Source organism: Pempheris klunzingeri, chromosome 3 (assembly GCF_042242105.1).
Source record: "Pempheris klunzingeri isolate RE-2024b chromosome 3, fPemKlu1.hap1, whole genome shotgun sequence".
NCBI classification, from domain to species: domain Eukaryota; kingdom Metazoa; phylum Chordata; class Actinopteri; order Acropomatiformes; family Pempheridae; genus Pempheris; species Pempheris klunzingeri.
In genome coordinates this window covers 3,685,036-3,703,873 of record NC_092014.1, presented here as the reverse complement: position 1 = coordinate 3,703,873, position 18,838 = coordinate 3,685,036, and the positions used below count along the sequence as shown (strand labels likewise).

The 18,838-nt window shown below is 43.2% G+C and overlaps 1 protein-coding gene across 1 annotated transcript in view; it reads right to left on the bottom strand.

The window, feature by feature from the left end:
• The window catches only part of trmt1 (tRNA methyltransferase 1), a 13,191-nt gene extending 2,835 nt beyond the window's left edge, over positions 1-10,356 (bottom strand). Inside the window, exons 1-11 of the mRNA XM_070827579.1 lie at positions 10,207-10,356; positions 8,194-8,590; positions 6,824-7,001; positions 5,587-5,774; positions 5,001-5,116; positions 3,931-4,043; positions 2,198-2,346; positions 1,672-1,755; positions 1,270-1,339; positions 915-1,049; positions 633-718 (exon numbers count right to left, since the gene is read on the bottom strand). Coding sequence (XP_070683680.1) covers positions 633-718; positions 915-1,049; positions 1,270-1,339; positions 1,672-1,755; positions 2,198-2,346; positions 3,931-4,043; positions 5,001-5,116; positions 5,587-5,774; positions 6,824-7,001; positions 8,194-8,576 — 1,502 coding nt within the window. The 5' untranslated portion in view covers positions 8,577-8,590; positions 10,207-10,356. The remainder of the gene's footprint in view (positions 1-632; positions 719-914; positions 1,050-1,269; positions 1,340-1,671; positions 1,756-2,197; positions 2,347-3,930; positions 4,044-5,000; positions 5,117-5,586; positions 5,775-6,823; positions 7,002-8,193; positions 8,591-10,206) is intronic.
• Between the last annotated feature and the right edge of the window lie 8,482 nt (positions 10,357-18,838).

The following is an 18,838-nucleotide window of genomic DNA, read 5'->3' as shown; positions in this document are numbered from 1 at the left end:
TGTAGAGGAGGAACGTCTGCCTTCTGAAAGCTATATGCACACCAGCAGAATAATAAAGAAATGTTTCTCAAAGTCGAGTCAGTGCTGCTCCGAGGGGAAGAAAAAAAAGTGAAGTTGTTTTTCTGTTAACAAAAGCTGTAAAAAAAAAAGAAGAAGAAGAATGAAGTCAGGCTAGTTTAGAAGCTGGACAAGTTTAAGGCTGCATTCGTTCTGTCTTTTTGACCACTTGATGGAAGAAACAGAATTATTTCCTGATGTTTGGCACAGGAAGAACCAGAACACAGAACTAAGATGGACTGTGCAGTAAGTCTCTGTGGGTTTGTCACCACCAACACCTTTTACATTACAAATAGTCATCCGATACAATAATAGTGTGGATGAGAGCAGGTTTAAATGTATATAAACTAGGCTGTATAATCTAGGCTAGCCTGGCGCCTGGACTCCTTTAATTCATTCATTCATTCACAGTCTGGTTTTGGACCGACTACAAAACCTGTATGAGGGCGGAAGAAATCTGGTCAATGTGGTTCTTATTAGTTCTGTTTAATGTAACCAATGGCACGACCATTTTTCTATAGGATTTTACAAACACTAATAACATGTGTATCACAGCTGTGTGTGTGTGTGTTTACCTAAACTGGAGCAGGGGCGGGGTATTGCAGTGTATCGTGCTGCTCAGACTGTCCACAGTGTAATAAAGAGGCACATCTTCCAACTCCTGAAACAAGCAGCATATCAGAGGAGGTAATGTGTTAGTTTAGCAGGAAGTGGCAGCAGGAGTCAGAAAAACTTATCAGACTTAGAAATAAATAAATAAATAAATGTGTATTTCACACAATGTCAAGTTATCTGATGCAACAATACCACACAACAAGCCCCTTCATGTGAGTGCACATAACAAGGAAAATGAATACCTCCGTCACCATGCTGAGCATGCCCTCAATACGCTTGGATGTCCCAAACCGGGACGGGTTCCCCGACACAGCAGACAAAACCTTCTGGACAAACGGCAAGTTGTGGATGGGCTCTGCCCACATAGGACCCCCCAGCTACAGGAGGAAAAGACACAGGCTTCAGCTGGTGTTTTGAATCCCAATAAAGAGCATCGTGATCACCAGCATGACTGACATAAGATGTTCAAAACTAAAAAGCTGCATCAAACAAAATAAAACCACTGAAATCACCAAAAAATACAAATATAAAGTTCCTTATGTATAATTATGAATACAGAACATACCAACAAGTTGTTATTGTGTGTGTGTGTCCCACCTGATGTCTCTGTCCACAGTGTTCACACTCCGGTCCTACTGGGGGCCCGGTGGCAGAAGAGTACTTCATACTGAAATCACAGCAGAATCATCTTAATACACAACCGCGCTCAGCTGTCACAACTTTATTAACAAGACAGAGTCGACAGACCGGCTGGTGGCGCGAAACAGAAGTTCAAGAAAGAGATGCACAGTTTGGGATCCGCAGAAACTGACAGCAAATCTGACATTTTAGATCTGATGTCTCAAATCATCCGCCAAAAAGGCGAAGAGTGTGAAACTTTCTTTTTTTTTTTATGCAGAATCTACTGTAGGCGGGTTTGCCGGCTGCCACCTCTTCATCTTTCATTTTCAGTTCCCATAACAGACACAGAAGGACTCAGATGACAGTGTGGACTCTTACTGTTTGCCATTGCTTGTCCTCCTGCCCATTCTCTGTAAGTGATAAGACCCGCAGCCGACACAGTTGTAGACCAGAGCCTGTTTACTGCAGCATGGAGCAGAGAGCAAAAAGCAGAATGTAAAATTTAAATACTGTGTTTAACCACTTTTTGTCAGAAACAATCATTTCCATGTGTGTGCTGCTAAATGTATTTGCTGTATTGTGGATGTGGCCGTGTCAACATTATATCCCGTTTATAAGCTGTAATTACAATATTCTTTTGGCTTATTCTCAAAAATCGACTCGCCTAAATTCCCCCAGAATCAACGCTGCATTTTCAAACGCTACCACATTTCTAAGACTTTTCTTTTCTCATCCTCTTTATCTGCCCATGTTCTGCAGCTGCTGCTATTATTTTTAGTACTTGTTGCTGCAGTGACCCAGTTTCAGTTCATTCAACTTTCAGCATACATCAGCCTTTGTTAGAAGACAGTACAGTAAGAGAGTGTGTGTGTGTGTGTGTGTGTGTGTGTGTGTGTGTGTGTACCTGGCTGAGTTTTTGACTGTGGCCTGTCCTGTGAAGACTCGTACAAAGACCCTGATGTAGAAGTCGACACTGACGGACAGCAGGGGCTGGATGTATCGCTGGTACACCCCCGCCCTCTGGTCCAAACTGTGGAGGATGATACGAAGAGCCTGCAGAGACACACACATTATTGTTTTTGGGATGTGAAATAAATATCTGAGAAAGACGGAGCTTGAGGAGGAACATTCATCTGCTGGTACTGCTCCGATTCATAGAACAACTACATCACCAACATCTTCAGTATCCACTAACATAAAACAACAATCTGTGAGGACAAGTATAAATAAAGGAGAGCTCTTTAGTTTTGCGTACTTCCTCTTCCCAGCTGCAAATCTAACAAAATTAAAAAAAACATGTTCTCTCGATTAAGTTTTTGCACAAAAATGTTAAAATCTTAACCGTGTGCAAGAGCTTTTTGATTGAGTGGTCCATTATTAATACAAAGTTTGGGAAAAGTCTCCTGACACTGTGGTAATTTAATCTCCCAAACAGAAACAAGTCATAACATATAGATTATTTTTGATCAAATCTAATTATTCTGCCTTCGTTTGTGGAAAAATTAAACAATCCCAGTGAAAACTGGAGCGGTCTGAGCTGCTTCCAGTTCATTCATCTTAGCCTCGTGTCCCCAGGTCAGTGTTACATACGTACTGGCATGTGTCGGAGACAAAACTCTTCAAATTCCTTCAGATTCTCATGAAACCAAACCTCGTTTTACATTTAGCATTTTTCAGCTATAGCCAATGACTGTAGGTATAAATGTGCTGCCCATGTGGTAGCTCTCATGCTAATGTGATTGTCATTAATATCAGCTTCACGGTTTACCAGCTGCTGCTGGTTAACACTGAAACTGTCCACCTGGTGAAATCAAAGGGTGCTTTTACTGTGAAGGAGTCAGAGGGAAAAACTAATAAACATAACTGCGGTTATTGCTGGAAAGGATCACCCAACAAAAATGCATCTACAAAACATCCCAACGGTCATGTCTTTTTTTTTTGACAGAGATTCAGTTAAAAGCACCGCAGGGACTAAAGAAAGAAGAAGGAAATGTCACAAAGTCACAGGAGAAAGGCTCCACACTCACAACTACAGGTCACTAAACCTAACGGAGCCCTGCTGTCATGGGAGCTCATGGCGTGATTTAAAAAGTATAAAAACTATTCACTGACTCCTTTATCAAAACCAGGAGTTTGTTTGACTGCTCTGTAAACACATGCATCAGTTTCTCTTCTGCCCTATTGCTGACAAAGTAGCTGCTCGCCGAGTGTTTGCTGCCCACAGAATTCTGGGACTTGTAGTAATAAACCAGTGGCCAGGCCGTCTCCATATCAACGAGACTGAAAAGTCTTCAGGAGCAATAAAATGTTTGCAGGTTGGAGAATTTTTCCTTATCTGTCTAGAATAAAAAACAACCTCCCTTAGTGAGTATACAAATACAAGCCCACACACACACACACACACACACACACACACTTCACTAACTTGTAGCCTCGGGCCAGAATGTATGACAGCATTCACCGTGTTTCTGTCAGACCCACACACATACTTCACGCTCTCCTTCGCCAAGGATCAAGACATTACGACTGCAAACATGGTGGGTGACATGTCTGTACATGTACTTAATGTGCAATCTGAGAGTGTGAGAGTGAGTGTGTGTGTGTGTGTGTGTGTGTGTGTGTGGACTGTGCCCTCACCATCTCATGACAGTATTTGGCTTTGATGGAGACCGAACCGTATTTGCTGTAGCAGGTCTCTCCGCTGTTTCCTGCCATCACTGCCATGTCTGTACACGTTATACACAGCAGACCTGACAGAGAGAGAGACAGAGAGAGAGAGAGAGACAGAGAGAGAGACAGAGAGAGAGACAGAGAGAGAGAGAGACAGAGAGAGAGAATAAATATAAAGACTACCTTTAAAACATGGTTCACAGTAAATTAAAGTCGCTCTTAGCATTTGTTTTAATCCTCTTTTTGCACAGCACGGGTGAAGAGTTTCAAATCAGGGCAGTTCAAATAGTGTCAGACTGGCTGTCAAGTCTAAACATCATTCATTGTACGGTCCTACTGATCGGGAAACTCTAAAGGAATAAAAACCAAACCAGATTTATTTCACAAACAATATCTGACCTACTTCTGATCCAGCTGTCAAGCTGATTTTATGCCAATTTTCAAGGTGTCATGAAAAATAAAATGCAGTTTAAGTGCATTTCCTCCCCGAGTGAAAGCAAATAAAGACATTATATGAATGTCAGCCAAATCCTTGTAGAATAACGGTGAGTAAAAGGAAGAAAGTCTTTCAGGGATCGAATAGTATCGAGCAATATTGTTTAAAAGTGACACATATGCAAAGAAAGAAATGCAAATGGTACGTTTTTTTAAATCCATTAACTAAGAGACAGCAGGTATAATATTTGTCGAGGTCAGCGTTCAAATCTTACAGATGAGATATTGTTTTTTCAACAGATTTACTAGTCAGATATCAGTAAAGTGCACACAAGCATATTCATACATGTATATACACACACACACACACATACACACACGTATACATACACATTTACATATGTATGTATAGCTAGACTGTTGTAAACACACAAGCATATGGATTTAGATAAAATACAAATTGTAAGGAGGAAAAGTAAAAAGTTTTCAGAAAAACAAATACTCCAGTGAAGTAGAGATACCTGAACTATCTGCTGGGTCTGAAATGTGCTTCATAAATAAACTTGATTGGATTTGAGTGATTGACAGAGCGAACTACCCACCTCCCTCACCGACGGCCTGCACAGCGGCATCCAAGAAGGAAGAGGGGCTGCCGTAGGGGTCGAGATCGATTACATCGTAACGATCCTTCTTCCCTCGATTCTCATACATCAGCATACTGCAGACGGACGCAAAGAGATTTTAGACAAACCCACATGAGAGGAACGAGGAAGAGATGCTGAGACAGGAAAGAGAGGAGAGGAAACAAAATGAGTCAAGGCCAGGAGCAGATTATTTCAGAGAAGAAAGAGGGGGAATAACTGAAGAGGACAGAGGAGGAGAGGGCATGATAACAAGCAAGCCAAAAAAGGAAAAGAGTAGAGTGACTTGACGGAAAGAAAAAGGTCAAAAGAGTTCATAAAATAAAACAGATTCAGGAAGCAGGGAGATGAGAACACGACTGGAGGAATGAATAGAACAAGAGGTCAAAGGTGAAGACTGGGGAGGAATGAAGATGAGAGAAGTATCGGATGAATACAAGTGGAGGCGGAACAAACAGAAAGCAAACCAGCGAAGCGGATAAATCACAGGGGCAGAGGCAGACCGGCAGTGAACCAGCCTCTCCCTGAATGTGCTGAGTGATCACACCTGGCGTCCCTGCAGCTGGCCTGGAGCAGGTGGCCCACTCCGTTGTGGTGGGCGTTCCTGGCGATCAGCGTCGCAGCCTTGGTGGAGAAGTCGTTGGCGGTGACGCTCCGCAGGCCCGGCACTTCCAGGGCGAAACGCACCGAGCGCAGACCGGACGCCGCCAGGCCTTCCAGCACGCGAATACCACGCTGCAACGGGAAGGTCGAGGAAGTGATCTCAAAGCTGAATGCCACATGGGGGCAGTAAAAAAAAAAACAAGCTGTACACTTCACATGAACACATTCCCGCCTTTCAAAGTTAGAAATATCACAAACTTTACGTATTTACACGTGTGAAGTTGTGTTGAGTGGAGTTATGAATCCAGTACTCAGTAGTGACTCAATGCTTCTATTCAATACTCCCTATTAGCTCTGTTACAGTGAGCCTTAACAGTGAAGTCGCACGCTGTAAAACCAAAACTATGAGCTGAAAGACACAAAAAAAAAAGCTCCTTATAGCTGAGAACTGTGGAGTCCTGAGATAGATCTGCCAGGGCTCATCACTGGAGCGACTCCTTTCATCTACATGTCGTCATTTGAACACGATGCTGTTACTAAAGTAATGACAAATCTGAAAGGCTGGAACAATGGCTCAACATTTTTTCTCCCTCTGTCAGCAAACAATAAAAGGTAAAAACTGTTTACTGACATTTATCACATCATTTCTACATAATGAAATTTAAAACAAAGTTTTGAAATCTGATCTAATTACTTCTCTCTGCCGCTTTGGGCCACCCGAGTGTGAAATTACCTGGCGCAACATTAACATAAGTCATTTGATGGAGGCCCTTATCCGAACTGCCTCACACTGGCATCAGTGTGTATATTTTTAGCTCAGGAAACCCCAGCGGGACTCAAACCACTAACCCTGGCAGTGTTAGAGCAAAGCGCTTAACACTCACGGCCTAGAAACATTCAATACGTTTCACTAAATAACATCATTTTTTTACTTTTTCTGACTTGCTACTTTCTTTAATTTTCACATTTGGTCACCGTTAACCCTTTATGTTGTATTGATAAAATAGTTAAAAATACGTTTAATGCCAATTACACAAGAAGAGAAACTCAGATTTGGAAAAAATAAATATGTATTTGTAGAATAAATAAATATAGGAGAAATTTCCTTTCAACTGGATAAGATAATTGTAGCAATAACATGTGCTTCCTGGCGGTGACACTGGGAAATCAGCCCTACGTACCTCACACTTCTCCCCCACTGTTGCGGTTACAGTCGGCTCCTCCGCTCCGTTCTTCTCCTCCTCCTCGTTCGCCTCCTCTGACAGAGAGACCACCACCCTCTCCTTCTCTCCAGGCACCACCACCTTAACCCCACGCTGAGCCAGCACATCTCTGGCAAACTCTGTAATCACAGCACATCTGGAAAGGGAAGGCGATTGCTTACATATATTCATATGCATGTCTCAGAGCGGGATACATCTGCTTTCATCGAAACGCAGCTTCGCCGATTCTTGCACAACATGACAGCTGCAATTCTCATCTGCCAGTGGTTTAAGATCAAAATCCTTGTTCTACATAAAATATTACTGATGCAGGTGTTTGTGTTTGAGAGTTTACTTGTCCGTACTTTATGGGAAAAAAGTATTGTAAATGTATAATACGGCTAAAGAATCAAAATCAAAAATCCACTAAGGCATTCAGTCCTGTGTCGATTCATAGTTAGCAAAAGATCTCAAAAACTACCAAACAAACTCTATGGACAGTTTCACAAGGGCTAAAAAACGAAAACTAAATGATTTTTGGTCCAGATGGCACCACCAGGTAGCCACAGGGTATTTATATCACTGTGAGACATGACAGCAGAATTCAATCCCGTCTGGATTTCCTGTAATAAAAAAAAAAAATTGACGGCTTTGAAATTATGAACAATTCATCCTTGTACAATGGCCTGACAGGATTTAGATATTCTCCAGCAATCACCATAACTGTCTTCCAATATGTCTATTCAGGTGCAGATTCAATTTTCTTTTCTATTATTACAAGAAACACGATGTCATTTTTGTCCAGTTGTTCGTTCGCTCAGGAGTTTTGCTACAGGTTTTGGTGGTTTGGTGTGACCAGTAGCTCGTGGCTTGTGGCTAATGTTTGCTGATGTTAGCACACTTTGGTTACACTGAATATTACTGTGCAACCGTCATCTCCTTTTACGCAACACTAAGCAGTTCCTATCATTCCCGTCTTGTTGCTGCTCCTGTATTACCACTGTTCTGCAGAAATTATATAGGTCCGCTTTAAAATAAGAGACGTAGAGCATAGTTCATACTTTACAGAGGGGTGAGCTTCCTCATTCAACAAGCTAGCATGTTTTCAGAGAGCACAACACTGACGTCCCAATGATTTTTTTATAATGTTCCTACAGTGAAAAGAAAAAACACACATGCGCTGTGAATTATTCTGTGCAGTGAATCGTGCCAAACTGAGTGCAGGTTCAAGTATCTTCACTGCACTGAATCACCTCATACAGAATTAATGCAAGGAGACTCATGAGAGTGCTGTAAAGTCATTAAGTGTCTTCAGGGTAAAAGCCAAAGCAGCCTTTGTTTACACTCACGTCAGATCTCTGTTAAACTCCTGGACCGGGTTGTAAAACACCTCATTAGCGCTGGGGAACAAGATGGCCGCCTTGCCCTCCTTGACCACCGTCTCCCCGGGTAACAGCCCGGCAGGAACAGCCTTCTCCTTGTCAGCTGCTGTGTTAGTGGGTGCCGGGTTCGTACATTCAGCTGAAGATTCAGCAGGCGTGGGAGGAGGTTTGGTGGTGGGAACTTCGGGGTCCTGAGCAGAGTTTAGGGACGCCATGGATCTCTGTCCCCTGCTGGCGGCAGCAGGACCGCCCAAGCTTCTTTGAATTGTCTGTCTGGTGCAATGAACGCAGGAAGGGTGGAGATGTTGGGAGATGATGAGGGGGAACAGTCGAGCTGTCCGCACCAACATAAAAGGTACACCGTCTGGAAAAAGATGGACGACACGTCTGAACGCTGCAAAATGTTTTGAGAAAAACTTCAGATTGAATGTACAGTAGAAAATTATTTGTTTTTTTAATACACACAAACATTTCTTTATCAGATCTCCTTGTTTGTAATTCTTTGGTTATTATAGGATTGTTGCCGAGATATATACGGTAGACAAACAACGTAAAGGCAACAGTTATTCCTAAATGCCCTCAAACATATATTAGCCAGTTTTGTGCTGCAATTTCTGAAGGTTACTTAAAGTATAAAGGCACCATATACACAGATACCATTATAATACCGATGTATCAGCTGGGCTCTAGTTTAAATAAGCTTGTAGATTTGGATGTGTGTGAAGTCAACCCGTATCATTACCCTCCGACATGGTCTATGGATCCACCTCAGGATGATAGTACTAAATTAGCTACAGTAAATAAGACACTTCTTTAGCTGCCCACATTGAGCCTGGGTCTGTTCGAGGTTTCTTCCCGTTAAAGGGGAGTTCTTCCTCCACTGTTGCTCAATATAATATAATATCTGATGCTGCTCATGAGGGAATTCTTGAGTCATTAATGTTGAATTCCTGAATCATTGGGTCTCTTTCTAATTAAAGAGTTTGGTCTAGACCTGCTCTTCATGTAAAGCGTCTTGAGATAACGCTGTTGATGAATTGGCACTCTATAAATAAAGATTGATTGATTGATTGATTGACTTCTGGGAGCAAATGAGGGGAAGGCTGGTGTCTCCTCAGACTGCAACTGATGTCTTCATAATTGGTCCATCTTTTAATTATAGTTTCAATTAACTGATTAATCAATTCATCCAGGAAATGGCACAGAATATTGAAATCATATCTTTAAGTTGCTTTAAAACAGTCCAAATCCCCAAGTTACTCCATAATCACTGATAACTAAAGCTCTCACATTTGATAGGCTGGAGCCAAGGGATGTTTTTATCGTGATAAATAATTTACTTTTGATCATCTGTTGGCTTTTAGACTATCCCACTAGTAATATAGCAAGTCCTGTTCAAGCCATCTGAACCTTCCATCCACCTTCTTTCCTTGTAGGTTTGACTCTTTCAGTGTAAGGAAGCTTACATGTCAGTGCAGATCACACTCTAGTAGGGCAGCAGCATCAAATACACCATCAACAATGTCCACATATCTCAAATAACTGGTTTAACACTGCAAAACTCCCAGTGATATTCCTTTTACATTGATATGAAACGGAGGATATGAGAGAGAATATTTGACATTTTTGCCCAATAAATGACTTAAATGATTTACTGGTTGTCACAATCTTACTTGTTTAATTCTAACATCAGGTATAAACCAGCTGTAGAGTTAACCAGGGTTTAACCAAAACTTCATCTGACCTGTAGCTTTACCTTGAATACCTTTAGCTTCGTGCCATTTAACACATTTGACTCATCTGACATGTCAATACAGCAGCAATTACACTGAGATAAAACCGGCAGACAGTTAAATGAAAGCAAACTTCAAACAAGCAACTAAACAAGACAGAAGAAAAAACATCTACATAACGTTGCTTCACAGCAGTAAAGTTATTAGCCGGTTTGCTAGCTACGCTAACCCTCATAAACAGGTGTACCTGTGACGCCTCCTTTCCAGGTGAACACTGCTTTCCTAATTTGCCAGAGGTTTTACCGGAAAAGCGACACAGGTGGTGGTGCGGTGGCCGTTTTCCTCTCTTACTGTCGCCTGGGCTCCGTTTCCAGTTGTCTCTCACGTTAGCACATGGAGGCCGCCATGTTTGGAGCGTCTCTACGGAAGCCTGCGCGGACAAGAAAGAGGAGCTTCGCGGACTGACTTGACCGACCGCCTCCCGCCCCTCCGGCGGAGCGGTGTAATGTCAGGGAAGCGGAGTAATGTAAGGACAAGCGGGGGAGAGAGAGGGTCGATCAGTCAGCCCAGCCGCTGCACACACACACACACACACACACACACACACACACACACACACACACACACACACACACACACACACACACACACACTGGCCTACTTTCTCTCCGAGGAGAACATGTGAGGAAACTGGAAAACACATCAGTCTGCTTCCATGAATAATCTAATTTAATCTCGCCGAGCCTGAAGTTGGTGATGCATTGTGATGAAAAGGCTAAACATAGTCTTATGGATTAACCAGAATATCCCCAGTAGCCCTGTGATGTGAGGAGATATAACTGCCTTAGAGAAAATAAGGTCAGTGCAGGTCAGCGCTGAGCAGTTTGTGGGAACACTGAAGTTTGTTTTTTTTTTTAATTTAGGTTTTTGGTAGTTTCCCTGCATGCATACATCACTCACAGCTGGGGAGGTTAGACTGGTCCTAACACCAGAGCTGCAAAGTCATGTTTTGTTGGGTTTGCTCTCATATTTTCCTTTAATGCAACCGTATACATCTATTCCATCACAATTAAGACACAAACCTGCATTAATTTGACATCTTTAGTCTCTAAACCTCAGATTTATGTGTTCAGCACAAATAATACATGATGTAATGCTACTGGTTAAACTACCCAGAAATTCAAATTAGCAGTAAACCTAACTTTCTCTGTGCCACGATACAGATTATATTTTACATGATATCTATGTCATGGAGGTTGTATATTGTGTATTTATGTTTTTAGTGTGTTTATGCTCCTTATTTTTAAGTCTATTTTCTTCTTGTACTCTTTGTCTCACTATATATAGAGCTGCTGGGCCAGGGGAAATCCCCCCATGTAGGATTAATGAAGCTTATTTCATGTTATCTTATCTTATCATCATTAAAAAAAAAAGTTTTTATTAAAAATCATATATTTTATACACTTTTAGATGCATTTCTAAAATCCTGTCTGCAGCCCTTCTTGTTACAGAGTATTTTACCAACGTGGTATTTATACTAATACTAATAACACTGCCTCACAAATAGCCTCCTGTCTGCATGACCCACATTGAAAAGCAACATACATTCAGATATTTCACGCTTGCTGTCATGTCATCCACCATCGCGCGGTTTTATTTGAGGATTATGCAGCCAGTTCTCATAATAAAAAAAAAAAAATGGGACGTGCATGACTTTAGTTGGAGAGAAAATAAATAAATAAATTAAAAAATCTGCCTGTACTGTATGCACACGAGCCTGAACATCTGGATGGGGGCGCTGTGACAATAAATGCCCAGAGAGCGTGGCGCTATACATCTGACACAGGAGAATTATAGAGTTAATAGTATTTGGCATGACAGGGAGAGAGAGCGGGGAGCGCAGTGCCGTGCCTGAATGCAGTCTCATCCTGTTTAGTATTCACTGTGCGCAGCGCCTGGAGGCCCCGGAGGGCTCACCTGCCCGGAGTCTAGACGCACGAACACACGCATTAGACGGCGGGATCGAACCGGCGGCCCCCCTGCGCGGCGTCGGTCAGGAGAGAGTCGGTTCCACCACCCAAGGGAGAAGCCGCTCCGGTGAGTGGATGGGTCGAGTGGGTGGACTGGTGGGTGGGGCTCAGACAGTCGGGTCGGCTGGGGACGCTGCCTGTCTACCTGCCTGCAGCGGCGCGTGGGCTCTAACCTGTAATCCCGCACGGTGTAATCCGATTACCTGCTTTCGTTACATTACTCCTTACGTTATAAATCAGCCACAGCTTCTTTTAGGCTGCAGTCAGAATAAAATAACTAGAGAATAATTAGAGAAAATGAAAATAAATATAATTTTTTTTTTTTTTTTTTTTTTTTAAATAACATTGATTTTAACCATCCCACCAGGACTTCCACGTGCACTAAAAGTAAACTTTTCTGCCATAACTCTGCCAAAATTATTGTTTTAGTGATGCTGAGGAGAATTAACTTGACACACAGGTGAGGATTTAATGAGGTCTATTATGATCATCTTTACTTTAAACCATGTTGGCACGGCCAGGTGTGTCCATCACTGCACACTTCACATGAAATGTTAGTTGTGTTTTTTTGTTTTTTTGTTTCTCAGAGGTGGATTGAGGTCTGGGAACATGATAATTCCTGGAGGCGGTCCAGCTCTCCCTCCTAATTCAACATGCTCATAATTTGGTGTGTGTGTGTGTGTGTGTGTGGAATTAGACTGTGAAAAGGTGCAGCGCTCATTGGCTGCATCACAAAAGTATAAGTGAGACGATTGCAGACTGTCTGTCTGTCTGTCTGTCTGTCTGTCTGTCTGTCTGCCTACCTGTCTGTCTGGCCGATCGGTAGCTCTGCGATCCGTCTGCAACCCCTGGGAGTGTTAAAAAAAAAAAAAAACCTTCGCTCTGCTCCCCTGCGCCCCCCCCCCCTCCTCCCCCTCTTCCTCCTCCTCCTCCTCCTCCTCCTCCTCGATAGCTCTGCACTCATCTCCTCGCCTGCATGTGTGAGTGCATGCCCCCCCTACCTCCCTACCTCCCTCCCCCTTCTCCTCCTCCTCCTCCTCCTCCTCCTCCCCTCCGCGCGCGCACGTGTAAGTATGTACGTGTGTGCACGGACCGTGTGCGTGCTCCGGCTGCTGGTTCACAGCATACAGTCACAATGAATGGCTGCCTGTAGCGAGGCGGAGGGAGACACTAGACTGCTTATTCTGCGCTGGTCCTCCATTGAAGCACTTTCCAGCGGAATACAGCCGAGGGGGTGAGTTGAGCACGGCGGGTCACCGAGGACAGGCGGTTCGGGCTCGGCCGGCCGGGCGGCTCGGCCGGCTGTCGGTGCCCCGGACTGTGCGCTTGAATTCGGATGGGTGAATTTGGATAGAGGGGTGGTGTGTGTGGTCTGCGGCGGTGCGCTGGTGTGTGTGTGTGTGTGTGTGTGTGTGTGCATGCATGTGTATATGTGTGTGTGTGTGTGTGTGCATGCATGTGTGTGTGTGTAAAGGGGGGGTAAGCTATTGTTGTTTTATTGTTTTATTATTTTTTTCCGGGGATGTGGTGGTAAAGTTGTGCTAGCTACTATGGGGGATGGGCTCATGGGGACAAACCAAACTTTAACCACTTCACCGGCTTCACTCACTCATCGCCGCGGGCTGTCCCCCCTCTTCCCCCCGGTGAGTGACTTGATGAGTCCCCGCTCCTCTTCCTCCCGCATTCCTCAACTTCCCCCCCTCCCCTCCAAAAAAAAAAAAAAAAAAACCTGCAAGGTAAAGTGCAGTTTGTTGTTGTTGTGTTTTTTTTTAATTTTTTTTAAAGTCTCAACTTAAATGCTGCATTTGAACCCTGCAGGCAGTCGGTGATTCGCCCACTATCTCAGTGTCCTGTCGGTAAACGGGTTAAGATTTTACAGCCAGCCCCCTACTTTCCTTCTCCCCTCCTCTCCTCCTCTCTCCTCTCGCCATGCCGGATCCATCCGTCTGTCTCGCCCACAGTTGCAGCGCATTTGTGTCCCGGGATGACCTGTTGATGTCGGCTAAAGATGGAGTGCCAGTATCGCCCTCCGCTGCAAACCCCTTCCTTTAAAAAATAAAAATAAATAAATAATAATAAATATATATGATGATGATGATGATGATAATAATAATAGTCAGCGCTGCCGATGTGGCTTCATGAGTCCCATTTTGGGGGGTGGAGATTTAATAAATAATGTATTCGCTGTGATATATCATAAGCGACATTTTGGAGGGGGAACAACAACGTGTCTGTCCCGTATCGGTAGCTGCCGTTCGGCCGGAGGAGGAGGAGGCAACTCGGTCTAAAGCGGACATCACGCCGCGGTGTCTGCGGAGCTCCGAGCTGCTGAATATTTCATCCACACTCGGGCTATTTTTGTGGCCGGTTCCTCGGAGATAAACGTGTGTTGTTAGGGGTGCGAGTTGAATACAAAATAAAGAAGAAGAGGAAGAAGCTCTTTTTTTTTTTTTTTTTTGTTATTTATTTATTTTTTGGGTCCCCTTTTCCGTAACGTACCGGCCCGGGCCAGCCGAGGACTCTCAAAATCCTACCGGGCATCGAGGCTGGCACACGGCGGGGCACCGAGCGCTCTCTGCCCGGTCGGACTGCCCTGCTGCCCCGGCGGTGGCGGGCTGTTTCTCCCCCTCTTCTGTCTCCCTCTCTCCCGAGACGCCTTTTGTTTTTTGTGTTTCTTTACCGGGGAGACATCGGCTCTGCTTCACTCTCACGTGAGATTAATTGATGTATAATTGATGTGTATAAATAACATTTTATATTTTTTGGTTGTTTTTTTTTTTTTGAAGTTTCAGCTCCAGTCGTGCTCAGGGGAGGCTACACTGTAGCCACACTTTGGGTGCCTGTCCACCCACGAGTGTCGGCAAATACAGCATTTTCTTTTAAAAGCCTTAAATGTCCTTTTTAAACTAAAAGCCACACACGGCAGGGATTTATCCCACTTGGCACAGAAGCGTGTTAAATGTTTTTACATGTGCAGGTGAGAGTGTTTTACTGGAGCCAGTGCTAGCCTTAGCTTTAGCTTGCTACTTGCTAACAGGCCACCTTTAACCTCCCTAAACCAGGAAACTGAATGTGATTAGGAGCTGATTGATGTTGCTACCACAAGCTTGTGTCAGTGTCGACTCTAGTAGTTGATTGCATTGATTATATGTCTGCAAACTGGCTGCAGTGATCAGGTTTTTTTTTTTTTTTTTTTTGGATGTTAGCTGGAGCATGTGGTTAGTGTGCATAAAGTAAACCAGAGTTTGTGCCACTGGGGAGTCATTGTAAAAGTTGTAGAGGACCCACACACACACACACACATATATAATAGGGGAGGTGGGAGGTAGGGGGCGGCTTGCAGGGCCAAGGGTCAAGTGGTGTGAATTAACTCCCCTTTTATGTTTCCTCCAAGTTGTTGTGACCTCCCTGACCTGCGGGGAGGAAAAGGTGGCGTGCAGGATGTCCTCAGATGACATCTCAATGCTCGGCAGCGTGTGTGGGAGAACCAAAGCGCACGAGCCGTTTGGTTTGGAGTAATTTTATCACAAATGCTGGCGTCTTATTGTGAATATTTCTGCTTTGACACTTCTTTTTTTTTTTTTTTGCCTTTTGATTATTGAGGGCAGATTCTCTTCACACAAACGCTTTGTCCTCAGCAGCTGCCTGCTTATTATTCATACGATTGCACATATTTACACCTGGAAACAGACGCAGGAATCCAGTATTGGTCGCCGAAGAAGCTCCACTGGGACGCTTGTCGGTTCAGTTGCTCGCTCCAGGCCAGGGGGAAGAGGAGATGTTAGGCAGCAGATGGTGTAGATCATGCATTTTTAGCACCCAGAGTTTCCTCCCCTCCTGCCGGCACAGAGGTCAAAACCAGCAACTTTTTAATCTTAATCCTTCTGCTTCATCAGCACACTTGGGTCCTGTACCTGTTTCGATAAGACAGAAATCGCACATTCCCATTATAATCATGATACGCTAATTAAAGTAGGAGTTGATGTATGTAAACAAATCCTGGATAAGACCCAGAATGTGTGGAGAAAATATCACTGCGAGCGACATAATTACATTAATGCAAGTGCATATGGGTTTCTTGAGACACAATGGCCAGCAAACACTGACGTATTTGTGTCAAAACATTATTGATTTAAAAAAAAAAAGAAAATAAGCAGCAGAAAACAAACCTGTAATTTATACTCTCAGGCGTTTTAATAGTGTTTTGATGTGACGGGAATGTTTCTCAGCTCAAATTGTGTTAAGTGCTCCCAGTTCAATAAGCAGTTTTCAGATTTAATTGTTTTTTTTTGGGGGGGCCTAGAATATGGCTGACCAATTAATTAAGCTTACCCAATTAATACATATACTAATATTAGTATTTGGGCCATTTTTTTAAGTGTCTTTTTTCCAACTGATGTGCTCACTGCTGTTGAAAATACCCAAAAGATGCTGATAAACAAGGCTTATATATAAATTGTGTTGGCACTAATGGAATTTAACTTAAATCATTTAATATTACAAATGTTTTTAAATGAAATGTGTAGCTCTGGGGTTGTAAATAGACGGTGCTCCACTCTTTCTCTCAGCCCACTGCCCCACATACTATGCCTATATCTATCAAATTTAATTAGTTGCTATAAACTTAAAAATTAATTATGATGAAATGCTGATGGCCCTCTATTCTCAGTGCTGCCCTTATGGAGGCGTTGGGGAGCAGCTCAGGGCTGCTTTAACCCTTTTTTTTTTTTTTTTTAAACTTTATTTTTCAACAAGGGAAGGCTTGCTGAGCACGCATACTATAGCATCCAGCCCTCCCATTCACATCTGGAAGCTCCCCACTATCTTTTACTACTGGCTGAGGGGCAGGAGTTGGCACCTTCTTTAAACTGTTTTACAACTTCTAGGTCTTACGAAGAGTCGGTGTCTTTTGCAAAGAGTTCAGATTGTTTGGTTAATCTTACTTTCTCCAAGCCAAGCCTTGAACAAGTTTCCCAGAAGGGCTCTTCAACAGCAACCGTTGAAACACTGCATTGCTTTTATGTGTGGCTGTAAAGTTACGTTTTGCTGCCGGAGACCTTGTCATGATGTGTCATGCCTGGTTGTTCGGGGGAATATAAAAGCTGTTGTCGCCTGCGAAGCTGCAAGGTATCGCTGCACTGCCTCTGAACGTTAGTTTGAAGTGTGTGGCTCTTGTAAAACCCTTAATGTTTGACAGGATAACAACAAAAGTTGGTGCTTTACCTCTTTAAAATAATCGTTTTTCCCCTTCATTTGATTATGTTGGAGCTGAAGCTTTTTAGTTGAGTTGTATAGATTTGGCCTGTTGAAATGATACCACAGATCACCAAACACACTGGGCGTCATATAGGTTACGGCAGGCGTCCTTTTGTTTGTTTTGCCCTTTTAATCCCTAAAGTGGAATGTCTAACTCCACTGCAAAGTGCTTCCATCTGACTCCTGAGTCTCTTTGTTGGAGGAAATTTCCCTCTATTGGCCACCTGTGCCCGACTTGTTAGTGATTGTGTGTGTTTTTTTTTTTGTGTGTGTGTGTGTGTACAGTTTTACTTGAAGAGCCTAGCTCGGGGAACATCTGTGTGGTAGCTGTCGAAGGAGTGGAGAGCCATTATTTTGTTAATGATTGGTGCGGGGATTTGAAGTACCGTCTTCTTAGATGCAGACGGTCCGGACGTTTTTATTCTGGGGGTTATTTCCGAGGTCAGTTTTGGTATTCAGGTTTATGAGTGATTGTGTTTTATTATGATTATATTGCGGTCTATGGTGTTGGCTGCTCTGTTGGTTCCTTACTGTGGGTTTTCTGCTGTTTGTGATGTCTGGAGCAAATGTATTTCCCTCTGTGGGATGATCATAACGCTCTCATTCTGACGCCACAGGTTTTCTGGTTGAATATTGGTTTTTGTATATTGCGTAATGTCAGTTGTGCTGCGAGTGCTTTCATCTTCCAGCACCCAATTCGAACCAGAATCCAAGTTGGACCTGGTTGTCGGGTTGGACTGTCGTAAGCCCCTTGTGTAGTAAGAGCGGGCCGAAGATAGTGGCCTTTAGAGATGTCCAGTTCCCCAGAGTGACATTCACAAAGGCCAATCATTGAGGTTTAACGAAATTAATGCCATGAGACGCACAGCTTGTCAGCAAGAGACCCGACTGCTTTCATTCCACTCGTGATAAGTTGCTGTACAATTTTCTGTGAGGGGATAAATTTCGTGGCTGTAAGCCCTGATCATTCTGCCTGCCGTCTTTCGCTTAAGGCTGAACGCCCAAATGTAATGCTGAGCAATACAACATCATTTCTTACTCAGCAGTTGTCAGTGCACTCCTTTTTTCTTTTTCCGTCTGCTCATTATACACAATTTTGTCGACTATTTAAGAACAACATATCAGTTACCGAATCAGATTTCTAGGGTCATGGTTTGTGAAACTCTTGAGATTAGAGATGAACATTACAGTTGTATTTGGACTGCATGACAACAGGCAGTGGGATGGCTGGATGGAAGGTTTTACACCTTATTTCTTACATTATTCAAGTGCAAACATCATTTTTAGCAGAATGATAGGATTCATAGGGTTATTTTGTCTGCGGGCTGCAATTCAATTGCTTTATTGTGAAATGCACAGATAAAAACTGTGCATTTCACCTTACAGTGAAATTCTTACTTTTCTCTTCACCCTCAATGCAAAGTTTTAGGACTAAAACTAGATAAATGGAAAAAAGAAAGGAGAAAAATAACTGAACAGTATACGCACAAGATTAAAAAAAATATATTCAACCATTTACAATTTCAAGTAATAAGAGCAGCGTGAAGATAAATTGCATGAGAGAAATGTGTTGCACGTGGAGAAAAGTGTCTG